Source organism: Brachycentrus maculatus, unplaced genomic scaffold (assembly GCF_059751285.1).
Source record: "Brachycentrus maculatus isolate JH-2025_06_01 unplaced genomic scaffold, ASM5975128v1 h1tg000013l, whole genome shotgun sequence".
In the NCBI taxonomy this organism is placed as follows: Eukaryota; Metazoa; Arthropoda; class Insecta; order Trichoptera; family Brachycentridae; genus Brachycentrus; species Brachycentrus maculatus.
The window spans coordinates 946,843-974,809 of record NW_028280767.1 but is presented as its reverse complement, the minus strand read 5'-3'; the positions used below and the strand labels follow the sequence as shown (position 1 = coordinate 974,809).

At 31.7% G+C, this 27,967-nt stretch overlaps 1 protein-coding gene across 3 annotated transcripts in view; it reads right to left on the bottom strand.

The window, feature by feature from the left end:
* The window catches only part of DIP-delta (Dpr-interacting protein delta), a 117,717-nt gene that overhangs the window by 49,445 nt on the left and 40,305 nt on the right, over nucleotides 1-27,967 (bottom strand). For all 3 annotated transcript variants that reach the window (XM_088263740.1, XM_088263756.1, XM_088263748.1), the window contains exons 4-5: nucleotides 10,860-11,067; nucleotides 9,273-9,434 (exon numbers count right to left, since the gene is read on the bottom strand). In XM_088263740.1, the coding sequence (XP_088119866.1) occupies nucleotides 9,273-9,434; nucleotides 10,860-11,067 (370 nt within the window). The remainder of the gene's footprint in view (nucleotides 1-9,272; nucleotides 9,435-10,859; nucleotides 11,068-27,967) is intronic.

Sequence of the window (27,967 nt, the reverse complement as noted above, 5' to 3'; positions counted from 1 at the left end):
TGAAGCCCAGACGGAATATATGTCGTTCTCAAAAAATATAAGTTTTAACAATATTTTGAGTGTGTCCAAATACTTGTTCACAAATCTGGATTACCTCTATTTACAGGAGTTATTTTTCATTTTATTTTTGACATCTCAACATATGTAGATGAAGAAGAATATGGAAGTCTGGGCATTTACGGTATTTGGACACACTCAAAATGTTGTTATAAATTATCTGGTCAAATTGTAAGCTAAAAAATGAATTAAGAAATATATTTTTGGCGTATGTGATTATAATCCACCAATATTTATCTCATTTATTGTTTCGGCATTAACTTTGTGGTAAGACATATTACAATGATTGAAGAAAACACTTGTTTTTTACCACTTGAGTTTTATTATAGACTACATGTTTCAGAAGTTAAACTTCCATCATTCAGGTCTGTATAATAACTATACATAACTATGTATAGTTATTATACAGACCTGAATGATGGAAGTTTAACTTCTGAAACATGTAGTCTATAATAAAACTCAAGTGGTAAAAAACAAGTGTTTTCTTCAATCATTGTAAAATATATCTCTATTGCAAATTGCAATGATTCATGTACAATGTTTCATAATTGAATCATTAACGTATAAAGAACTTCCAAGAATTTGAATAGTGTAAGCCATGGTTAGAATTGGTGAATGTTACACGTGTTTAAAGTGATGACTTAATGCAGCCTGTGACGGTCGTAAGCCCCGTAAATGCCCAGATTTCAATTTTCTTCTTCTTCTTTATTGAGATGCCAAAAAATAAAAATAAAAATATGTTTTTATGAATTCAGATTCTGTAAATAATCGTTTTTTTTAGAAAATATTCAATATAAAAATAATATCAGAACCCTGCATCCTTCATGAAAAAAAGTTAATTTTACTATTAGTAACAAATGGTTATAACATTTGAAACTAATATTTGAAAGTAAAGCATAGAGTTGGCAAAAGTATGAAAGTAGACAATACGCAGTTGAAATTCAATCGTTCAGAATGTGCGGCAAAACGATGTACGAAAGATATTTGATTGGTGATATAAACAATGAATGCTAGGTTGCATAAAATTGACATTCATATTTCCAGTATGTAAAATAATTCAAGGTTCGGACCATCCATATATGCTAAATAAAAAAATTCCCAATACAACCATATATGGCTCCAGTGAACTCACACGTACTGTGTAATAAGGTTGTTAATCATGGGTAGAATGGTGAATATTGCTCGTGTGTAATGTGATCAATCAACCAGCCTATGATAGGTCATAAGTCCTGTAAATACCCAGACTTCCATATTCTTCTTCATCTACATATGTTGAGATGTCAAAAATAATATGAAAAATAACTCCTATAAATGGAGATAATCCAGATGTGTGAACAAGTATTTGGACACACTCAAAATGACAAAATGTAAATACTATAGTCTTCTTCATCTTTGTTGACATGCCAAAAAAGTAAAAATTCCGTACGTCTAGTGAATGCGTTTCTGTATTTTAATGATGATGATATTAATATTATTTTTTGACATCTCATCAAAAACGAAGAAGAATATGGAAGTGTGGGCATTTACGGGGCTGACGACCGTCATAGGCTGGTTTGAGTGATCACTTTACACACGTGTAACATTCACCAATTCTACCCATTATTGACAACCACACTACTCAAATTCTTGGAAGTTCTATATATTTGAACCAATTTAGAAACACTGTTCTTGAATCACTCAATGCCCAGACTTCCATGTTCTTTTTCATCTTTGATGAGATGTCAAAAAATAATATGAAAATAACTCCTGTAATTGGAGTTAATCCAGATTTTGTGAACAAGTATATAGACACACTCAAAATGTTGTAAATGATAATGTTCTGTCCGTTACTCAATAAAAAGTGAGAAGTGTGGTTGTCAATCATGGGTAGAATGGTGAAATTTGCACTTGTGTAATGTGGTCAACTAACCAGCCTATCGTAAGCCCTGTAAATATCCAAAAAATCATACTTTTAGATGTTCGCATGTCAAAAAATTAGAAATTTCCGTTTATGAAGTGAAGGTAGTTTGAGTGATGGTGATATTCTGTTCTTGCTCATTATAATAACGTCTGCATTGGTAGCTTTAATCACCGCGATGGGAGCGCTTTAAGGGATGAATTGTGGAAATTTCGGCTGCCTGAGAGGCAAACTTGTACAGTGCAGCGTTACAAGATGTAGTTTAACCTATATAGCTACCTGTACATCTCTCTGCATGCGGGAAATTGCTTTGTTTGGTATATCTTATTCATGGACACGTGTTGATGTGCGTGAGGCGAGGGAGGCTTGCTTCTTGAAGTGCCCCACGCATGCGCGACCGCTGGTAGAAACATTACCGACGTGCCCTAGTGTATCTAATGCCTATCCCACTTAAAAATTTAACAAACTAACTCAACCGTCACGCTGCTTTTGCAGAGGTAGGCAGAGAGAACAGATCGCGACACTATTCCTTCCTTCCACATTCATGGATCTCTTTATACATCTTCGAAAAACCTCATCCGCGCCTGATTTTGCATAAGGCACTGCATCATATAAACGCAGTGATATCTTGATCGTTAACACATGAAGGAAATGTGATTACTCCTGCCGTTTAGGGACTAGTCCAGGGCGATATTGAATTAATATTTTCGTGTAAAATCAACAGTATTTATTTTTACCCCCCCTGGGAATCAAATTCGGGCCTACATCATGTTAGCCATTACAACACAGAGGCGAACTAGAATCCTCATACTTACCTGCTGATTATTCTGATTCCTGATCTGAACATTTTAAATTTTTTGAAATTCTTGATCATATATCTCTGCTTCTTTATTTATAACCCCATTCATATTTTTTTAACGTTCTTTTCTTCACTCATTAGATTCATATGTCTAAACCATCTCGACACACTTTTCTTACTTTCATCGATAATGCTTATCTCAGCCTTTAATTTTTATTTATTTTACGATTCGAACATGTATCATACGTCGTTTTGCAGAACATTTGTCTGAGAGATCTTAATTTGACTGTTTTCAGTCTATTTTCATCCTTTTGGCAACTCCATGCTTCCAAATGTCAAGGTTAAGCTAGGTTAGATTAGAACCAGGACTCCGTTGTGAATCGCCAGTATAGCTTTCACTGACATATTTTTATTTGTGATTTCAGTGCCCCACTTGAAAAGTGTACCAAGTATAAAAGTGATTGAAAACAAAGTTTAAGTTTCATTTTTTCAAGTTTATAAATGTTTTACAAAGTATCTGCAAAAAATATAAGCAAATGTACATACATTGTGGAATATGTAGAAATATGTTCACGTAGAAGTAAAAATAATGAGTTGTTTTGGTGAGGAGAGCAAGTGAAATCAAAATGAGAAGATGTTTGTCGAAACCGGTTGGAGAAAAGTACCAAAAATAAAAGTAGGTAATTAAAAAGAAACTTTTAGTTTTATTTTATAAAATTTCTACAAAGTATCTGCAAAAAAGATAAGCTACATGCATTGCCTTAAAAAGTATGTAGGAGTACGTATGTTTATGAAAAAGTAAAACAAAGAATCGTCTCAGTAAGGAAGGCTAAGTGAAATCAAGATGAGAAGGTGTTCGTCGAAAGCAGTTGAAGAGATAAGTGGTTATAAACGAAAGTTTTAATTTTAATTTATAAAATGTATGAAATGTGCCACAGAGTATCTGCAAAAGATAAGCCAAATATATTGCAGTCTTAAGTATGTTATGTAGGAATATGTTCATGAAGCAGTAAAACAATGAATCGTCTTAGTAAGGAAAGCAAAGTTAAATAAAGATGGCAACGTGCTTGTCGAAACCAGTTGAAGAAAACAGTAATTAAAAACAAAGTTTTAATTTTAATTCATGAAATTTATGAAATGTGCCACAGAATATCTGCAAAAGATAAGCTGAATATATTGCCATCTAAAGTATGCTATGTAGGAATATGTTCATGAAGGAGTAAAACAATGAATCGTCCCAGTAAGGAGAGCCAAGTGAAATCAATATTCCGCGAGTGTCACTCCGATGAAATTTATCCAGCTCCATTCAGCGCATGCAACGAAATTAAAATTTATAGACGTTTCTATGTTGAAAATTCACTTTCGGAGAGATATTATGGGGCCCGCGACTTCTCGTTCCAGCATCCTCGCACGGGGTCTCCGGCACTTCATCCCACCCACCCCCCGCGCGTCTTGCATGAATAATTTATGTTCGAGTGAAGTCGTGTTTTCGCAAAGGGGTAAGTCGTAGGTACCTATCTCCGTGCGAGCCCTTGCTCGTGTACACATTTCCTTGCGAGACAGAGGCAAGCCCGGCATAAATATGAAATATACAAGTTAAACGCGAATGGATGCCAGATGCCTGATCTGCCAGATCTGCCACTATCGAACACTCGTATAGATGAGATATTTATTTTAACCTTAGATTGCGGGACATTCGTGAAATTTACGAAATCTCTTTTTTTTGTTTTGAATATTGAAAGCATTTACTTTGTGGATCATATTGACATATTATTTTGAGAAATAAAAAGACTTTTTGATCCACTCACATTTTTATTAACAACCAACTAGTTTCGGCAACAACCTGTTGCCCTCTTCAGGGTTTAATTTATGACTAAAATTTATATTTAAGTCATAAATTAAAGCCTGGAGAGGGCAACAAGTCTTTTTATTTCTCAAAATAATATGAAAATATCATTCGTGATTTAACCATTATTTTTCAGTCAGCGCATCAGGTAAGGGACTTTCAGTATCTTTGTGCTTAGTGCTACCATTTTACCAATGATTGACAATCACGCAACACTTATTTTCACGCTAAAACTCATGCATATTTCATAAATCTAATGACGCTTTATATTTGAGTTGACGGAAGCCATCTATGGTTGGTTTGAGAAAGATTTTATTCACGAAACCACATTGAATTTAGGGATCAATTGTTTTACGAATTATTGAATACAGAAATACTTGTATTTTGACATTTCAACAAAAATGGAGAATAATATAGAATTTTGAATGATCACTTTATGTACATGAGTGTAACATTCACCATTCTTCACACGATTGACAACCACACTAGTATTTTTTTGGAACTCATACATATGTCATAAATCTCATGACGCTAATGTTTGAGTTCACGGTTGGTTTGGTAAAGCTTTTATTTAATATAAACCTGTTTATTTGTGGTGAAACCGAGATTTGTAAACAAGAATTTAGATGCCCAAAAATATTGTGAAAATATATATTTAGGCTTAATACGAGACATTGAATCTTTGTCAAAGTGATAGATTTTATTGCGTTGTCGTAAATTTTACGAAAATTCGTATTAGCGTGAGTTTGTTTTTGAGCAAGGTTATTAGTTTTCTTTTGCACAGAGTGAGGATGTTTCAGAAAGAAATCCAGCAATCGTTCAAAACTTTATCGAAACTAAAGCTGTGTTATCACATTCGTTCAAATATACTCAAACATGGGCTGCAATAGAAACACAAGAAGATGGCATTTATTTCTGCTTTATGTGATGGTAAATATGGCAAGCATAAACGCGTTTAGCATTAAAAAAATGTAAACGTTATCGGTAAAATGAGAGTTTTTTTTACCGTCGTACGTTTTACGATTAATCCCGAATTTAGTTACTTTTGAACAAGTCCAGTGATCAAGGGTTAATCAATTATTATTACGCGAAAGAATCAGAAAACACTTTTACTTGGTACTAGAAAATATGTAATAATAAAAATTTTAAGAAGGCGCAAACCGTGTGGAAAAATTTATAAAGAAAGATGAACATTATATTGCATTAAAAAAATCTACATAAAATAATAATCAAGTTAGCAGTTTATGAGTTTTTTTTCAAAAAATAATTATTAGTCAGGATATTTTACAAAAATAAAATAAAACTTATTTTTTTAACAAACAAGTAATTTGACACAATAAAATATATTGTAAGTAATATTTCACATTTGCAAAGAAAAACAGTATGAAATTTAACAAAATATTCGATTCATAATTATATGTCATTATCAAATATCCAAGGTTTATTGGCAAATATTTACTTTTTAAATTATATTATTTAATATGGTTACAATTTCATAATTTTGATTCATTTTCTGTATATTTTTACTTGAACAATCCCAAAATTAATAACGCAATACTCTCCAATAAAGAGACTTAACTCTTGTGATTGGAGAGGGGCTAACACTTATTATATATTGTTATGTTTATTGGTAATATAATTTATTTTTGTTATAATTATTTTTTTTGATTTTTTTTTCTCTCTTAGATAAACATGTAAATAATTTATTTAATTTATTTTTATTGTCTTAAATTTATTTATTTCTTGTATTGTAAAGTCACGTTGGCATCTCAAAGTTGAACTTTTATTTAGAATTAAGTATTTTACACTCTTAAATAGTTGGAGAGTTGCTGTTTTTTTAATGGTTACTGCTTTTAGGACTTGAAATTTTGAATATAATAATTTTTTGGATAGGTTTTTTTTCTTTAAAAAACGACTTTAATTATTGTTCCCTGAACTGTAATTATAGGGTTTAATGCGTTATTGTAAGGTCCCCTCTATCTAACAATGCCATACTGTACTAAATAAAATTACTTGTATTTCAAATATTAATCCAAACGTTACTAACAAGAAACACATACAAGCCAATTAATTGGAATAGTATTTCAAAGTGGATTACTATTCTTGTATGAACATCTCACTTACCGATTAAAACTTTGTATTAAACATAATACAATCAGTTACATGATAATACCATATAAGTACAGATCGTGTAGTATTACATACAATTGTGTAAATTACACGAATCTAAGAAGATTAATGGTACTAGTAAATCATTATCAGCTAAATCAATTATAATTAAGTATTCGATATGAGAGCAATGTGATGTAATATAATATTTGGGCAATTAAATAACTGATTCACCATCAAACTACCATCTTGTAGCCCAGCGGCTGCCAACCTGTGGTACGCGACTGGATAGTTGGTGGTGCGAAAAATAATCAGTAATGGCGGACATAAAAAGTTTTAAAAAAACAAACACAAAAATATAATTTTAACTTTTGTATTCAATTTTAATTAATTTAATTAATATACATATTTTATATAAATATTGGTAATTTTTAGAAAAAAATAGCCTGCGGATCATTTTATATTTGTTTACAAATAATTAATTCAATTCAATCTAATTTTTTTTCAACTAAAAATGGTTGATAAAAAATACTTCTTTAAATGTCCTGGTTTTGAATTTCGACAAGTAATAAACTTCGGCACCTTTTATTAAAAAAAATTTTTTTTTTAGTTATCTCAACTTCAAACGTCATTTAAAAAAAAAACTGTTTTTTTTACACTCAAATTTAGTTTCGGGAAATTAAGTCACCCTCTAAAACTTGGGTAGAATGATGAATGTTGTACTTGTATTTGACATCTAACATAGATAAAGAAGAATATCGAATGGTATTTACAGGGCTTACGATCTGGCAAAAGCTAGTTAAAGTGATTAGTTGATACACGTGTAATATATGCCATTCCACTCATGATTAACAACCACACTAATTTGAAAGTAATAGTTCAATTCTCATGGTTCAAAGGCCAATTTAACCCTTTCAATGGGACCTATTGTCCCAGAGAATTTCTAATAATTAGTGAAATAATTTAAATACTTACTAATGCATTGGGATCTGGAATTTTAGTACTGTACGGTCATAGGATCATAAACAAATCCAATTCTGTCTGCTTTGTTGCTGTTTGCTGTCTGCTTTTTTTCTTTTCTATAAAACTTTGTCAGTCTAGATGTTGCTAGCAAACAGTAGACACGTATCATGCTTATTACTGACTGTGTTTTTATATGTGCTGTGCTCGGAATTGCCAAGTAAGCTATTTATAATTTAAAAAACTACTAACTAACTAACTATCACGCCGCTTCAGGTAGGCAGAGAGAATAGAATGCCACACCACTCTGTCCTTGCAAACATTCTTCGCCATGCATCGCCTCATACATACCCTCCGATCGTTTCGATTTCTAACCTGGCCACTTTCAAGTATTTGGCATACTTGATCATGCCAAAGTCGTGATAATTTTATTTTTCTTATTTAGTGTGTAGCAATAGTTTTATATGAGTTTTTTTTTATTTAAAAAATAAAAATGGGACTTATGTGTCCCTAAAGTGTTAATTATTGGGATACTATGTCCCATTAGTATTGAATCACTTATATATTCAAATTTTTCGTTTAACAATGGATAAACCTTTGTCAGACAAAGAGTGCTATAAATATTACATGAAGTATTAAAATAAATCGTTTTAAAAAAGGCAAGCCAAATTATCAATTCGAACTAAAATTTAAAGTTGGTATATTTTCTTACATTTCTTTATTATTACAGTTTCATTATGTTTCACCAAAAATTGAGAAACTTATAACCTTTGATAAAAATTTGAAAGTTCTTGGTATATCAAAAGTCAATTTCTAATCATCATAAAATAGCAAAATAGCAAAATGTAAAACGATAAAAATATTAACTTTAAAAATAACGGATTTTTTTTTCTTCTGAGAGTATAACCAACTGGATATGCTAAAAAACCAAAACTTGATGTTGAAATAAATTTCCAATGAGGCAAATCAAACGTCGAATTCTTATAAAGACATTAAAAGTCGTCTTTTTAAGTGAAATATTTTTGTTTTTTATTACTTACAAAAATACTTAAATTTCATGCTATTTTTGTGAGCCTAAGCGGCTCATTATTAGAAAAAGGTATCAAATTGCGGGACAGAGTGGGTTCGAACCCAGAAACTCTGACCGAGTCCGCGACACCTACCACGGGATTACTGCCCCACACAATTTATTTTATCCAGCAGTTTGACAATGTTGAAGATGTGCTTAGAGTGCCACAAAAAAAACGCGCTTACAGTGTCAGAAATGAAGACTCTAAGAAGCATATCAGGCAAGATTCTTCGAGATAGAATAAGAAACGCCAAGATCAGAGAAATACGCAAGATCGAAGATGTCGTTAGGTGGGGAAGGCAACGAAGGATACAATGATATATGCATGTGAGGAGAATGGAACCATCCAGACTTCCTCACATCGCACTGTACGGCCAACCCCATGGTAGACGACTCTCGGGAAGACCACTAAAGAGATGGGTCGATAGCTGGGAATCGACATCGCAATAGGCTAATCCCCCTTTAAAACTGGCCGCAAGGCCTACAGTAAGAAAAATAAGAAGATGTGGTAACTGATAGAAATGGATTGGAATACCTTTCTTCCTCTTGTCCACAGAGATGGCCTGGCCATCCTCCCTCCTCCACATGAGCTTGGGTTGGGGAAACCCTTCCGCTTTGCAGATCAGGCTGATGTTCTGGTTTTCGCGGACCGCCACGTTGGACTGCGTTGTCTCGTTATCCAGAATGTTAGGGGGAACTGGGAAACAGTAAAATTATCTAAAAACTGCAGAAAATGTGATAAGTCTTTGACTAAAAGTGATTTATAATACACGAATACGCAGGTATCATGATAAAAATTAATCTAAAGGCAGTTGGTTTGATCTTTAAAAAATAATGTTACTTTCCCATGTATGTAGCTAATTCATATTATTTTTTGACATCTCATCAAAGGTGAAGAAGAATATGGAGTCTGGGCATTTACGGAGCTGACGTCCGTCATAGGGTGGTTTAAGTGATCACTTTACACCCGTGTAATATTCACCAATTCTACCCATTATTGACAACCAACTACTCAAATTCTTGGAAATTCTATATACTTATATTAACAAATTTAGAAACATTGTTCTAGAATCACTAGAACTTCAGTAGAGGCATCTATTGGTGAGACGGAGAGAAGCCTTTTATTGAGCAGAAACTCATATATTAGTATGTGAGGTTCGAATCCTGGATTATAATCACACACGTCGCTCACTCCTTTCAAGAACGTCATAAATCAAAAATCGTAAAGTTTTAGTTGTGCGTGTTTTCGGAATTCCCTAAAAATGTACTATATCCCAGCAAAAGAAGCATATTTTTAAATAAATATTTACCCGCTACAGGGCAGAAAATGTTGTTTTTGCATTTTGAAGAAAAGGTAGTGATTAATTATTTTTTTAAAGATACTAAATATTTTTCAAATGGAAAAAAAACCTTTATGTTTTACCTAAAAAGATCTATTGCACAGTAAAAAGTTCAGTAAGTGGCTTGATATTTATTTTTAATACATTGTGTTATATTTTTAAACTTTAAAAACGATCTCCTGAAAAATCACGTTTTATTGATTTATGACGTTCTTGAAAGGAGTGAGCGACATGAGAAACGCCAGAAAATATCATTTTTTTTACTTTTAAGCTTATAATCTGATCAAATTATAACCTAACTTTTTAATAATTATATAAATATTTTAAAAAACCCTTACTGCACCCCAATGGTGCATAGGGCACTGCTTCATATAAACGCAGTGTTATCTCGATCGATTATACATGAAGGAAAGGTGATCAGCCCTCCACTTCAGGTACCAGTCCAGTGTAATATTGAAGAAATATTAGAGTGAAAAAATCACTTTTATTTATTAAACATTCCTGGGAATCGAACCCGGGACTTCCAGAACGGTAGCCGAGCATGCTGACCATTACACTACGGAGGCGGACAAAATAATTATAACCTAACTATAACCAATTTTTTTTAAAAAGTATTTGGTCAGTCAAAATGTTGTAAATTTATTTACTATTTGGACACACTCAAAATGTGGTGTTGATATACACACTTACGACAACTACTTTCACCCTTCCTTTTTTCATATTTTGTTTAGTTTTCACCATTGGAATAAATGAAACATGAGATTTATGTGATTTAGACTCACCGACAACTTGCAGGTAGCCGACTTGGCTCATCATGGGGTTAGTGTTGACTTGGCACATGTAGTAGCCCCGGTCGGCCTGCTCCACGCGGTTGACGTGCAGTAGCCAAGTCATGGCGTTGTCGTGCGTTATGCTGAAGCGAGATATTCTGGTGATGACGCTGCGGTGGATGGTCAGAATCATCTGTCGATCTAGGTGAATCCACGCCACCTGGAAATTATCCCCCGATTATTAAGGAATATACTCGTAATATATCTAATATGTGGACCAAAAGCGACATAAAGGAATGGGTAAATGCTAAACGGTAAGACTTATTATAAATTATAAATAAAATATTTATTTTTTGCCACAACACACTCACTTATTACGAAATATTATATATGTAAAGTATAAAAATATGAACCACAGACAAAATATCGCTCATTCCTTTTAACAACGTCATAAATAAAAAAAAATAGATTTTTCAGGAAATCGTTTTTTATGTTTAATAATATAATAAAATGTATTGAAAACAAATATCAAGCCACTTATTGAACTTTTTACTGTGCAACAGATCTTTTTAGGTAAAACCTGAAGGTTTTTTTTCCATTCGAAAAAAATTTAGTTAATTTAAATAACTAATTTAACAATACCTTTTCTTCAAAATGCAAAAACAACTCTTTCTGCCCTGTAGCGGGTAAATATTAAGTTAAAAATATGCCACTTTTGCGGGGATATAGTACATTGTCTGGGCATTTTGGGAAAATTTACGATTTTTGATATATGGCGTTGTTGAAAGGAGTGAGCGATATAGGAATGGATAAATGATAAACGATCAAGAGTTAATATGAATATAAATAAAACACATTTTTTTACCACTTCAGTAATATGTATAATTTATGTATATTTTGCTAAATCAAACGTAGATTTTTGAGTCTACTAAGTTGTATTTTATTATTGAAAAACAAATAAAAATTAATATTGTGACAATTGTTTCGTCTAGTTATGGCATTTTCAAGCGAATATCTTGTCAAAACATTCGTTTGAAAATGCCAAACTAGGCGAAACAACCGTCACAAAAAATATGTGTTTTTTAACAAATACAACTTTGTAGACTCAAAAATCTGTGATTGATTTAACAATAACAATTTAATCATAAATTAAAAATGGAGTTCTACAAAATAAACACCAATATAATTGAATAATATGTTTAATGTAACCATTAGTTTCGGAAGCTACAATTGCTTCCATGTATGGATTTAAATATAAACTCTTAATTTTTAATGCCGTAGATGGAAGTACCTATAGCTTCCAAAACTAGTCGTAACAGTAATTATACTTACACATGAGTATTTACTCATTTGGTTAAAAAGAAGTATTACAATAGATTTTAAGAAATAGTGGTTTTTACCTAGTAAAACTTTAATAAAAAATGTATAGATGTGACTGTCGAATCAATTAATGAATTTATATTTTTTTCATACAAAAATACATATATTTTTTTAAAAAAAAGAGCAATATTTGTGTTTTCATTATTTACACAAATATTTAAATATCATACTATTTCTGTGAGCCTAAGCGGCTCATTATTAGAAACAGGTTTCAGATTGAACCGATAAACTCTGACTTAAGAGTCCGCGACACTAACCACGGGACCACAACCCGACACTATTTTCTTCATACAAATAAACATAACATAAATAAGTAAACATAATAGATTTATATTATCCACTGACACTTCGTGATGGAATTGCATTTTAATATATTATTAGATTAAAACCGATATTTTTAGCTTTTCCACTTTATTTTTATTTGACCAGCGACCGGGTTTCGTCGTTACCGACATCATCAGACTGATCCGGTCGCTGGTCAAATAAAAATAAAGTGGAAAAGCTAAAAATATTAGTTTTAATCTAATCATTTATTAAGTAAACATGGCCAAGCCTATAAACATTTTTTTTTCTTCAAAATCAACATGGTAAAAGAGCGAATCAAAAATAGTTTTTTGTTAACCTTTTGGGTTAATTGTTTTGAATATGAGAATCGTAAAATAGTATTTCAAATTTCATGAAATATAACTGTCAGCTATTACACGTTTGAAAAGATATATATCGTAGACAGCAGCTTGTCTAGTTCGTATATCAGACATCAAATCCTGGAGCCACTTTCTGCGGCTGTCGGCCCTTTTAAAGCCGTTCTGGAGGTGATATATACGGATATATACGGAAATATACGCATAGGTACGTACCCGTATATTGCATTGTCTCTTTTCAAAGAAGGATTTATGGTTTCTTTTGGCATTTATACGAAGCGTTTCAATACTTTAGACTGGATAATAGGGGTGGGGAAAATGGGGAGGTTTTCTTTTCAAAATGCTCCGACTTCTACAAATATTATTACAAATAAGTAGATATCTTCTTTACCGACTCGAATCATTCAGAAGAAGGAAATTAAAAGATATATTTGATTCAATTGTAAACTAAACGTGGAAAAGTTATGTATTATTTATTTTATCTTGAAACATATTTATATCTGCTTAGATGTAACTATTGGTAAAGAAAGTAAAATTATTCATTTTAATTATAAAATAATGTATAATGATTTTTGATATTTATATAGCGTATAGTAATTTTCGTTGGGCATGCGTAGCAGTAACTACAGATAGTGTGAGACAATATATATGAACAGATGAGATACTACGTGTTGCGTTAGTAATGTTTATCGTTGTGTATTAATAAACTCGACGATTCAACAACAAAATCCGTATCAATAAATATACAATACATTTCAAATATATCGTTTCTACCTTTCTAATAAAGAAGATACTTGGGTTTAGAGAGGGAGATCGTATTACAAATATTTTTTAAAAATAAATAATGTATATTAAAATTAAAATTAAGAATAAACAAAGTAAATTAATTTTAATTTTACTTGGTATGGAGTCTAGGTAGGGGTGAGTCTGTTTTTTTATTTTTAGTTTTCAAGGTTTGATATTTATTTAGATATTTTAATTTTTTCTTAAAAAATTTTAACTTCGTACGTATAATGGTTTAACGCTGCTATTGTTTTACATCTGTGCAATATTAAATTAAAAGAAAATATAGAGTTACGTGAAATTTGCACTTCATTTGTTTTTTCTTAAAAAGTTTGTAAGATAGAGGCTTTATTAAAAATTTCTTCAATTTATTTATTGATTTGGCGTTTAATTTGTAGTACTCCATTTTAATTTATGTATTACTTTTAAATCAAACACAGATTTTTTGAGTCTACTAAGTTGTATTTTATTGACAAAAACACATAAAAAAATAAATTGTGACAATTGTTTCGCCTTGTTAGAGCATTATCAAACGAATGTGAAAATCAAATGGACTACGGTCTAAGGACCGCAATACAATATTTCAATATTCAATGCAATAGAATATACCGGTAGCAATACAATATTTCTTCAATTGTTGGTACATTAAGTTCTTTGAATACTATTTTAATACATGGTTTTATTTTTTTTACTTACACAAGCAAAAAGTTGCATTCTACTTTTATATTTAGTGCTGCATCAAATAAAAAATCCTGGAAATATATTTTCGCTTACAAATGGTTCAGAGCAGAGCCCATCCTACGAGCATTTACTATTCTGGCAAAGCTCACAGCGATTTCTCAAGGAGAATCCCAAGTTTATAAATTGTTTATATGCGTCCGAAATTGTAAGCAAGATAAATCTGGGGGCTTTTGCGAAAGTTGACAAAATCGAATGGTCATTATTTCATGCTTTACGTATATTTTTGGCTTCGGAACTTTTCCCCTGTAAGGTATAGATATTTAACTATTTATCAATAATAACATAATTTATTTTGCCTACTTTTGCGCCCTTAATAAAAATGTCTAACTATCCTCCATAAAATTATCATTTTATGTTCCTTTCGTGTTTTTTTGTTCATCCAAACTACTGGTATGGGTAAGTGTTTTGATTTTTTTTTAGTAATGTTATTTCCATGGTAGTTTTTTTCTTACATACGTTTTACGATACATCATAATAATGATTGTTGTAACTGGACTAGAATCACAAGAGTAAATTGTGTTCCGTATTGCCTGCATTTTTGCTACGCATATTAAATAAATGTTTCGATTATCGATGAAAGAAATCGATTACGCTAATGACGCTATTTTTTATTCATACTTCAAAATTACATAATATTCATGGGGATATATATATATATATATATATATATATATATATATATATATATATATATATATATATATATATATATATATATATATATATATATATATATATATATATATATATATATATATATATTTATAAATATATATATACATATATATATATATATATATATAACATATAAATATATATATATATATATATATATATATATATATATATATATATATATATATATATATATATATAAATAAAAATATATAAATATATATATGTACACATTTATATATGTATGTGTGTATATTTTCTTTTAAAACCCTCGTCTGCACCTGATGGTGCATAGGGCACCGGGCATATCGTTCACAAAGGAAAGGTGGTCAGCCCTCCGCTTCCGGTGCTAGTCCATGGTAATGTTGAATAAATATTGGAGTGAAAAAATTACTTTTATTTATTTGACCCCCCTCTTGGAAATTTGACCAGGGATCTCGAGTATGGTACTTAGTTACAGGTAGAGATAATAGAACGCCACACTAATCTGTCTTTACAAACAATCTCCTCTTATTTCACATTCATGCATCTTTTCATACATACCCGCCAATTATTCTGACTCCTGACCTGACCGCTTTAAAGTATTTAAAATACTTTATAATGCCATCAAGATTTTTCGGTATTCCTATAACTAAATTCATTTGACTCGTGAATTTGTATAATCGTTCTTACTTCATTCATTTATTCCACATGCCCAAAGCATCTCAACACTCCTTTATTTTAATTTTATCGGTTCTGCACTTTCATTCCTTCCTTATATCACCATTCGAGTATCTATCAAGCATCTAAGGGATTGCATTAAGTCTACTTTCATCCTTCTTTTGCTGACTTAATGGCTCATTTACGTACATGGGGGTTGGGTAAAGAAAGCTTTTCACCCCAACAGTATTATTGGCGATAAAGGGTGTATTATTTGGCCTACATATATTGACTTCGACCTCCCTATTGGCGTCAAGATCTCCCATTGATATGCATTGAAAGTGCAGCGAATATATTTGCAATCGTCGATAGTTCCGCGCAGATATCTCGGACTGGAGGAAATAATCCCTCCCCTGGAATGGGCGAACACCCTGCTTAGGTATTCAAGGCGCATTCAGCCGCCGTTCCCTCTTACTCCATATAACGAAAACGAAAAATAATATATTATGGAAACTGATCTGTCTTTAAGGGCTGTTTGTACAGTACGGCGACTCTCTGCTCAACTCTCCTGTAATCTACTGCTCTCCTTACTTCCCTCGCGTTCTGGAGCCGACCTTTCTAAAAAAAACTCTAGCCTCGAATATATTATGTTAGTATCCAGCCTGCGCCATATATTAAAAACGGTTTATTGATTTCCAGCGGCCCATAATGACATTCTGAATAGATGAATTACGTGAAAAGTTTCACTCTTTTCAAACAAATGACTTTGAAACGTTTAGCGCGCAATTCTCGAATGTATTTTTCCCTCCCGAATGAAATTTAGGTCGTAATGTAGGCTCTCAGATGTGAATCTTAAACGAGTATATGACGTTCTCCTTGGTATTTTCCAATTTAATTGATAAAAATCACTTTAAATTTTGAGAACCATCGTAGAGTTTTCTCGGGCTTCATACTATATTAAATTTAAAGAGAAACACAGCGAGAGAAAAGGCATCTCAAAAAAAATACAGGACCACAAAATTTGCATCAAAATAATCGTTCATTCAATATATAATAATGATTTTTTTTTAATATACATACTTATATCTATACACATTAAGAAGAAAATTAAATTCAGGGTATTCACAGGTTTTATGACCTGTCATAAAATTCATTGTTTTTGAGTGATCACAAGTGTGACATTCACCTTTCTACCCATGATCGACAACCATTGCTTACATTTCGGAAATCGTAATTTTTTTTATATTTTTAAACTTTAATAGCGATCTCCAGCAAATTCAAGGCATTTTGTTATGTGACGTTGTTGAAAGGAGTGTACGATATACAAATTAAGAAGTGTCAAGAACATGTCACAATTGGTTTCTTTTCAAATGTGGTCAATTGATTATAATAAGCTATCAACCATCATTTGTAAAATTAATATTTATAATTCACCTTAGTTAGACAAATTTTTAATATTTATTAACTGAAACGCGAGACCTGAGAGTCCTCCACGTCGCGTGTCGATACCGTTTCAGACAAAAAATATCGATGGTAAAACGTTGACGATTAATGTAAGTATACAGTCGTAGACTTATTTAAATTATATAAAAATTTATACCGCACAGGTTATATGATAAATTTATTCATTTTCATGTTTGACGAAATATATTTGGTACTTCTTAAAATGGAATGTAAAAAATCAATCACTTATCGATCCATGTTCTTCTTTGGAAAATGTATTAAATTATATCTTTGTCTATCTTCTTACCCTTATCTGCATCCAATGGTTAGTACATAGGGCACTGCATCGTATTTAAACAGTGTTATCTTGATCGTTAACAGATGAAGGTAGGATGATAACTCCTGTTCTTCGAGGGCACTAGTCAAGGGTTATTAATATAATTTAAAAAAAAACTTTCCAATTATTTTTTTCTGCATTAAGATATATTATACTTTTTCAAAAAAGTGACTTAAACCTTCTGTAGGAAAAGGGACTACTTATCTTCTTGAATATTTTTTTCACATCCATTTTTTCATAGTTCAACGTTGTTGTTTTTCCTTTTCTCCTAAATTGAATCTTTTTCTGTTCCATTCGGAATGAAATACTGTATTTTAAAAACAAAAAATTTTTAAGGTTAATTGCTTGCGTGCAAAATCTTCAAACTCCTTCACATACCAGCGTCAATATGTAATACGTTATTGGTCAGCCACCCTTCGAGGTGGACGTGGTCATTTTTACAGATTTCATACTTGGGGAAACACGTGCTCACATCGATAGGACTGGAGTTACCGAAAACGTTAACCGACTTCCTCCTGTCTACCCAAATCAACCAGAAACTACCGGATAAACAGTGAATAAGTGTGCGACACCCCGAACCGTTTATTTGACTTTTTATGGGACTTGGTTACATGGTTGATGCAGTGAAAAAAAGATAACCAAATCAAATTACACGTTTCACCAAACAAATTAAACAATATATTATATTAAAAAAAAACTGAATTAAAAAATATTCAACATAGTACTCAAGATATCAATACTATGCAGTGTCCTATGCACCATTAGTTGTGAATAAGAACTAGAAGAAGAACTGATTACCTCCATATGTGTATAAATTTCAAATACTAAGTACTACTTTAAGGTACACACAATTTCAAACACACACACACACACCCACACACCCACACACCCACACACCCACACACCCACCCACACACAAACACATACACACACACACACACACACACACCCTCTAACACACTTTACACATGCACATTTTCTCTCATAAATACGTGTTCATTTGGTAGATCTACACTAAATATTTTAAACTAATCTTTATGTTTCTATGGTTAACTATAATTGGCTTGGTTAATGTTTTGTTTCACATATCGCTCACTCCTTTCAAGAACGTCATAAATAAAAAAACTTGATTTTTCAGGAAAACGTTTTTAAAGTATAAAAATTAAACACAATGTATTAAAAATAAATATAAAGCCACTTATTGAGCTTTTTACTGTGCAACAGATCTTTTTAGGTAAAACGTGAAGGTTTCATCTCCATTTGAAATATATTAAGTATATTAAAAAGAAATAATTAAACAATACCTTTTCATCAAAATGCAAAAACAACATTTTCTGCCCTGTAGCGGGTAAATATTCAGTTAAAAATATGCCACTTTTGCTAAGATATAGTACATTTTCTGGGCATTCCGAAAACATGCACAACTAAAAATTGACGATTTTTGATTTATGACGTTCTTGAAAGGAGTGAGTGATATGTTGCTATTGTTAACTCAGATAAAATAAAAAAGAAATAAAATGATAAAATACTATAAGTACCGTTGAGGTAGTTTTTTTACGAAAAATGGCTCGATATAAATTATCAAAAATTACAATTTCTTAAAATCTGTTGTGACACGTTTTTTCGATGCATTCAGTTTCATTTTCAAAAACTGCATGAGAAACTAAGTCTAAATTTTAAGGGTTGAGTCCTTGGGACGTTGAAGGATGAAGAGGGGGTAAAAGCTTTTCCTTATTTATCGTTAATTATTTATTTATAATGTATTTTTTTTATCAAAGAGAACTAAGACAATAGGGAACATTGAACAAAGACAATATACACAATTTAGACTTATCGTCACATACGGTGTTTGAAAATGATTCGAAATGCATCGAAACACATGTCACAATAGACTTTAAGAAAAAAAGCCGCTTTTTGTCCGCCTCCGTATTGTAATGGTCAGCACGCTCGGCTACCGTTCTGGAGGTCCCGGGTTCGATTCCCAAGGGGGGTAAAATAAATAAAAGTGATTTTTTCACTGTCATATTTATCCAATATTACCCTGGACTGGTACCTAAAGCGGAGGGCTGATCACCTTTCCTTCATGTGTAAACGATCAAGATAACACTGCGTTTATATGATGCAGTGCCCTATGCACCATTGGGGTGCGGATAAGGGTTTTTTAACTATTAAACTTAAATTAAAAATAGGTACCGTAGAACGGGGCTACTTGAACTTTGATGTGTTACTTGAGCTCAATACAATTTAAAAAAAATTTAGATCTGTATTTGGTCTACAATAATGAACGTATCGACATAATTCGTTGTTTGCCTGACAGGTAACACTTATGCGTTCATTATTGTAGACTAAATACAGATTTAAATCTTTCTTTTGTACTGGGCTCAAGTAACACATCAAAGTTCAAGTAGCCCCATTTTACGGTATATAAATATTACCACAAACTGACTTGCGAAATAATTGATGAAAAGATATATTTTCTTTTTAAGTAATGATATTTGAACATTCAGGAGATTCCCGACCAGAAATAAAAGAAATATAGGAATATACAGCGCCATTAGAAAGAAATCTGGTCTGATGAATAATCTGTAAGTGACTGGCAAATCAATTAATGAAATTATCAAAAATAAATATATTATATGTTTGTTAGAACAACTTTGACGAGATTAGGAGTACCTTCATTAAGTGGGTATTTTTTAAAGACAGATATATTTTTCATAATATTGTTCAAGTAAAACTCACTTTGAAAAATAAAGATGCTGCTACAAAGTGATTGGCAAATCGATGAATAAAATTATCAAAAAATAATTAAACAATTGTGTGTTTGTTAGAATAACTATGATGGGATAAGAAGTACCCACGTTTCTTCTTCTTCAAACCCTTATCAGCACCCAGTAGTGCACATGGCACTGCATTATATAAACGCAGTGTGGAAAGGTGGTAAGCCCTCCGTTTTATGTACCAGTCCAGGGTAATATCGAATTAATACCTAGGTTTAGTGGGTAATTTTTTCGTAGACAAACAGATATGTTTTTCGGTGAAAGAAAAACAAACCAAAAATTGTTAGACAGTTAGTAAAAGTTTGCGAAGGAAACAAAAAGGGTCGCAAGGAAGAACTCAAGTGTGGGCAGAGTGAAAAGAGGGTGACATTAGGCAAATAATATCACAGTCGAACTACCCTCGGGCTGTCACTCGCGTGAGTGATCCTCCCTTAGCAGGCAGGTCACGTCCGTCGCGGTTAAATCTATAAACTTTCCCACCTTCCTTCTCCGATATTTTTCCACGGACGGTTATTGCTATTCGACTATGCCGGCAGTGGAGCCGATCGTATAAATTACACGTGCTTCCCGTAGCGAGATCATCCCCCAACCTACCCCCTGGAAGCGGCTCCCTGAAACCGACCCCCGCCCGACGAGGACTTATTAGGGTTTCGCACAAGGTGATCTTTTTTGGACGCGGGTGTTCCTAATGGAAAGCGTGAGTTTCCGAAAATTGAATTTAAATACGTAATTGGGAGTTAAGTGTGTTCCAAGTGAAATGCACTCATAATATTATTTCACAAGTCAATATTTTATTGAGTAATTGGAAGCTAACTGTGTTCCAAGTGAAAGTGCACACAAAATATTATTTCAAAAGTAAATTTTTATTGAGTAATTGGGAGTTAAGTGTGTTCCAAGTGAAATTGCATACATAATATTATTTCACAAGTCAATCTTTTATTGAGTCTTTGGCAGCAAAGTGTGTTCCAAGTGAAATTGCACACATAATATTACAATTCCTTCTCTGTCCAAGAGGCCAGACTATGGAATGAATTACCTCTCCATCGCCATTCAAACATCTATCATGCAGCGTTTTACCACAATGCATTTTCAGTCCACTTTGAATGTCTTTTTTCAGGATAGTGTTGTTCAAATGGTGATCCGTATATAAGGAAATGATGCAAAGCCATGATAAGTATTATCGATAAAATGAAAAAAAGGTGTATTGAGATAGTTTGAGCTTGTGAATCGAATAAATGAAGAAAGAATAGTAAAACCAATTTATGAAGCGAGAAAGACCGAGGAAAACTTAACGTTATCAAGTATTTCAAATACTCCAAAGTGGTCAGGTGAGTCGGAATAATCAGCGGGTATGAATAAGGATTTAATATTTCTGTCTACCTCCGTAGTGTAATGGTTAGCAAGTATAGCTTTTATGCTGGAGGTCCCGGGTTCGATATCAGGAGGGGGTTGAGAATAAGTAGTAGTGATTTTACACTATAATATGTATTTAATATAATAATGTATTTAATATAATTGGTCCCTGAAGCGCAGAAGTGATCATTTTAGCTTCATCTAAATAACAATCAAGATACTGCATCAATACGATGCTGTGCCCTATGTACCATTGGGTGTGGATAAGGGTGAAAAGAAGAAGAATGTTTGAGAATGTACATTAATGAGAAAGAAGCGAATATTGTTTAATAAGCGAAGACAAATTGGTGTGGCGTTCTATTCTCTCTGCCTATCCGGGTGGAAAAGTGGCGTGTTGGTTAGCTATTTTTAAATTATCATAAATAAATTCAAAGTGTGAGTTATGGAAAATTTAATTAAAATAAGTAGTTAAGCTAAGGGCTTGCATACAGAAAGTTATTTCAAAAGTTGATCTTTTATTGAAAGTTTTATAGATGTCAGCATCTTATAATATGAATTCGTACTTCTGTCCAGAGAGAAGACTTCCAGAGCTATTATAACTCAGTATCCAAGCTCCTTCTGGACCCATTATTCATCTTCAGTGACAATTTTCCATCTAGCTAGACTCGCGGAGACAGTACTTAATTATTTTCTCAACATATTAGTTTTTTCCTTGTTCCTTCTGAATTCTTTTCCATATTCTTCGCTTCCTCCTGATACCCTTCATTTATTTATTGCATGGTAAAAACATTTAACATTTTTTTATTTATAATAAAAAGTGGATATATTTTGTTTATTAAAAGCATTTTCAACTTTGTGGTATGGTAATATAACACTCTCCTTATCATACACAAAGTGAACGATGAATGATAAGAGTGTTTTAGAGGGGTTATTTTGTCCACCTCCGTATTGTAATAGTCAACAAGATCGGCTACCGTACTGGAGGTACCGGGTTCCCATAGTAGGAAGGTAAAATAAATACGAGTGATTTTTCACATTAATTTGTATTCAATATTTTTAATTTATTTTTTTATACTTTATACAATACTATAATATAATCTTTTCCAATATCATATGTTTTAGATCAGAGGTTCCCAAACTCTTTTATCTCGTAGACCCCTTGCCTTACCTGATATTGATTTTTATCAAATTCATTAACTTCAAATGTATTTTTGACAGCCGGTATATGTAGTGTTACTCACTTTGAACCACACATGTTAGGTTTTATATATTTATATTTTAAATTCAAATTAAAACATAGACCCCTTGCAAGTTGTCATAGACCCCTGGGGGTCGATATAGACCACTTTGGGAATCACTGTTTTAGATGAACGTCTCACTAAGCATAGCCCGTGACGAGACGTTCATTAACATTATTGAAAAAAAATATAACAGAATATATTTAAATATAGATAATACAAGCAATAAAACACAAAAAAAAAGAAAATTGAAATAAACAAAATTGTAAAAAATTATATGAACAAAATACACATTGCGAAAATAAGTGTACGCTGTTTGCTGTCTCTATCTCGGTGGTGTGACTTACTTTATGCAACTCTTTCGTCCCATATCGAAAAGCTACTTTACTCGTTTCTTTAGATTATTAATATTTATTTCTAATTTTATTCATTGTAAAGTTTAGGTGCCAGGTATACGTGGCTTCTCTGGTTAAATACGGTTAGCATTTTTTGTACTTTACATAATATTTTATTGTGGAGCATGTGTTTATTTGCAATTTTTCTTCTGTAACACCAGATTTATGCACATGTACCTCGGACTGATACATGATACCTGAAGCTAAGGGCTGACCACATTTCCTTCATGTGTTAACGATGAAGATAGCACTGCTTTTATATGATGTAGAGCCGCATTGCAAAAACATAAAAATATATGAATATTATGCCTGAGTAACGATATCTTATTTCCAATTTTACAATAATTTGCCCAAGGCAGGAGAGAATGCTCGGACAAGCTTGCGTAATACTCAATATTGTTTGTTATATCCGCTCGGACATTTTTTTTTGTCTAAAGGTACTCTTAGTGATGTTAGAACATTATTTACATCACTTGGATTTTTTTCAATCAAAGAACTGTGTGTTTTTTTTATAAACTCAATTTATTATTCAAATAAATATAATTTATTAGCTAACTAACCATTATGCCGTTTTCAGTAGAGAGAGAGAATAGAACGCCACAAAACTCACACTCAGCACTATACACAATACGCAATTAAGTATACAATTTACAAATATTACAATTTTTTTCCTTTTTTGTCTTCTCAACAAAGATAAAGAAAAATATGGAAGTCTGGGTATTTACGGGGCTTACGATCGTTAAAGGGTGGTTTAAGTGATCACTTTACACACGTGTAATATTCAAAAATTCTACAAATAATTGACGATTTCACTACTGAAATTTCAGGAATTGTATTTATCTTTCAATTTACACCTTCTGTTACATGCGAGTTCTTGTAACCATCTGTGGTTGGGTTGAGTATGTTTTTTTTTTTATGAAGTGTATGTTAGATTCCACCCACATACTAGGAGATGCCAGAAAATGATTTTTAACTCTTATGAAACTTATTATTTGACCGGTTATTTTATTTACAATATTTTGAGTGTGTCCAAATAATTGTGTGGACACACTCAAAATATTACTTCATAATACAAAATAACCAAAAACTGGGTAAATACTAGACTTCCAGATTCTTCATCATGTTTTTGGAGATACTAACAATTTTTTATTTAACCAAATTCTCTAGTAGTGTTTAAATACCCAGACTTCCATTTTCTTCTTCATCTTTGTTGAGGTATCAAAAAGTAAATAATAATAAAAATTCTCTAGTAGTATTTAAATACCCAGACTTCCATATTTTCCTTCGTATTTTTGAGAAAACAAAATGTAAAAAAGCTCAAAATTCTCTAGAAGTATTTTAATACCCTGTCTTCCGTATTCACCTTCATCTTCTTCATTGATATGCCAAAAAGAAAAAAAAATCTCCAAGTGTAATTAAATACCCAAACTTCAATATTTTTTTCGTCTATTTTGAGTTATCAAGCTTTAAAAAAATCTTAGACTTACATTTTTTCGTTTCAAAGGTAAAAAAAACTCAAATTCTCGAATACTATTTGTATTTTGGGTTCCAAATTCTTGTAAGTACTTTTCAATAATACAAGAGGTCGAAGTTGGTCCACGACGAGAATACATAATGCGCGGATGGTTAAGCCTTAGTAAATGATTTATTATCGACTGGAGAGAGTATGTGGTAAATCATGATCAATGTTTGCAGGATGTGTCGAGGGAATAGCCGGTACTAATAGATGAACACAGCCCCCAGGCAGCGGGGGTGGAGATACCCCATTAGAGAGACTTCAAGTTAGTTCAGTCATGTTAAGAGTCCGAGTCTGATCCGGGCGGTTCTCACTTCGGAGTTGAGATTTGTTACTTTTTATAACTGGGATCAGGCGACGAAGTTTTCTGAACGAGACGTACGCGATCCGATTTGGAAATGAGAACTTGGACAAGTATTTAATATGAATGAAAGTGTATTGAATACGAAGTAGCTCTGAACGGTTTGGCGACTCGAGTGTCGAATGAATTAAAAATGTACTCGGCGAACAAATTCACTTCAACTGCCAGTATCTAGATTTTCTTATTTTTTCTAAACTAGTTGAAGTAATTAATAAAATAATACATGAAGACATCTCGACATCCATATAAAAAGAAGTATATTATTTATTGAACTGGCATACATTTGTGGTATGACATGTTGATTATTAAAAATTAATAATCAGTAAGTCTTTTGCATTAGACTATTTTCTGACATCTCAACATAGAATATGGAAGTCTGAAAAATAACATAATATAATTTAATTTAAAAAATAACATTCCAATAAGAGGTTTTCACTTAAGTTATCTAAATATTAAAATAAACTGTCATGTCATATATATATATATATATATATATATATATATATATATATATATATATATATATATATATATATATATATATATATATATATATATATATATATATATATATATATATATATATATATATATATATATATATATATATATATATATATATATATATATATATATATATATCCAACATTTTGAGTGTGTCCAAATACTTGGTCACAAAATCTGGATTATCTCCAATTACAGGATTTACTTTCATATTATTTTTTGACATCTCATCAAAGATGAAGAAGAATATGGAAATCTGGGCATTTACGGGGCTGACAACCGTCATAGGCTGGTTTAAGTGATCATTTACGGAGCTTACGACCATCATAGGCTGGTTTTTGCTTAGTAAAAAGATACATTTATCGCACCATAGATGTCTCTAGTGAAATTATGGTCAATTCAAGCACTTTGTTTCGAATTCGAATAATATATTTAGAAGTTCCAAGTTTTTGAGTAGTGTGTTTGTCAGTCATGGGTAGAATTGGTGAATGGTACACGTGTGTAAAATGATCACTTAACTTACCTAAACTGCTGCTTACAAAATTAATCCTGTGTAAAACTGATGCAAATAATAACTCATATTGCGTAACATTATGAATGTGTCCAAATACTTGTTCATAATCTTACTTACATCTAAATAAAAATGCAAAATAAAAGCTTTCTCAAGTGAACCATAGATGGTTTAAGTAAGGCGTTATGTGATTTACAATATTTGTAGGAGTTTAAAAAAAATAGTATAATAGTCGATCATGGGAATAATGGTGAATGTTACATGCGTATACAGTGATCATTCATCCAGCTTATAATAGTTTGTAAGCTCTTTGATTACCAAGACTATATACTATTTTTTGACATCTCATCAAAGATGAAGAAGAATATGGAAGTCTGGGCATTTACAGGGCTTACGACCGTCATAGGCTGGTTTAAGTGATCACTTTACACACGTGTAACATTCACCAATTCTACCCATTATTGACAACCACACTACTCAAATTCTTGGAAGTTCTATACATATATGAACCAATTTAGAAACCGTGTTCATGAATCACTAGAACTTCACTAGAGACATCTATTGGTTTTTATTAAGCAGAAACTCTTATATTAGTATGTGAGATCCGAATCCTGGATTATAATCACACACATGAGAAACGCCAGAAAATACCATTTTCATTTTTATTATTAAGCTTATAATTTGACCAGATAATTTATTTACAACATTTTGAGTGTGTCCAAATACTTGTTCACAAAATCTGGATTATCTCCAATTACAGGAGTTATTTTCATATTGTTTTTTGACAACTCATCAAAGATTCCATATTCTTCTTCATCTTTGATGAGATGTCAAAAAAATAAAAAAATAAAAAATAATAATAATAATAATATGAAAATAACTCCTGTAATTGGAGATAATCCAGAACTTGTGAACAAGTATTTGGACACACTCAAAATGTTGTAAAGACTATATACCATATTCTTCTCCATCTATATTGACATGTTTATTATTAAAAATGGGTTTAAAGCTGTTTTTGCTCTATTTGGTTGGAATATTTTTGGTATAAGAGACTTCGTTATCTTCCATCAACTCGTGTTTCTACAGAATATCTTTAATACAACAAACAATGAAGGTTGCATGTTTATTTTCTCCAATATCATTAACGCGTCTTCTGCTGTACCTCAGGGAGCTAATTTGGCTTCATTTTTATTCAATATTGAAGTAAATCCCTTAATACTTCGACTAGCGACGTTCTTCATCCTTATTTTACAAACTTTGTTTGCAAAGAAAGTAATTAAAAGGTTTCTTTGTTAATAATAACATTAATCATAATTTAAATTTAATTAATAGTCTGTTTATGAAGTATAACTAATCGTCAATATATTAATTTAGACATGTGAGTTGTCATATTACAAAGTCCATTTATAATATGATAATTCACTCGCCTGAATTAACATTATATTGATATTCTATTAAATAACATACAAAAAAACTATTTTTACATGCGAAACACCTGTTTACGTTTTAAATAAACGAATATTTATAGTTTTATTAATATATATACATATTGAAATTAGATACAAATAATATTTTGAGTGTATCCAAATACTTGTTAACAAATTTGAAATGGAAGAGTTTCTGCGCAATGAAAAGCCTTTTTCACCTCGCCAATAGATGTTTCTTGTGAAACTCTAATGATTCAAGCACTATGTTTTGAAATTAAATCGTTTTTTTTTTAAACAAACTTGAGATATTTAATTTTAATATATAATAAATTAACCTAAAAATAAATTTCATTAGACATGTTGTGCTTAACATCAAAAAAATATGTATTTGAAAATAAC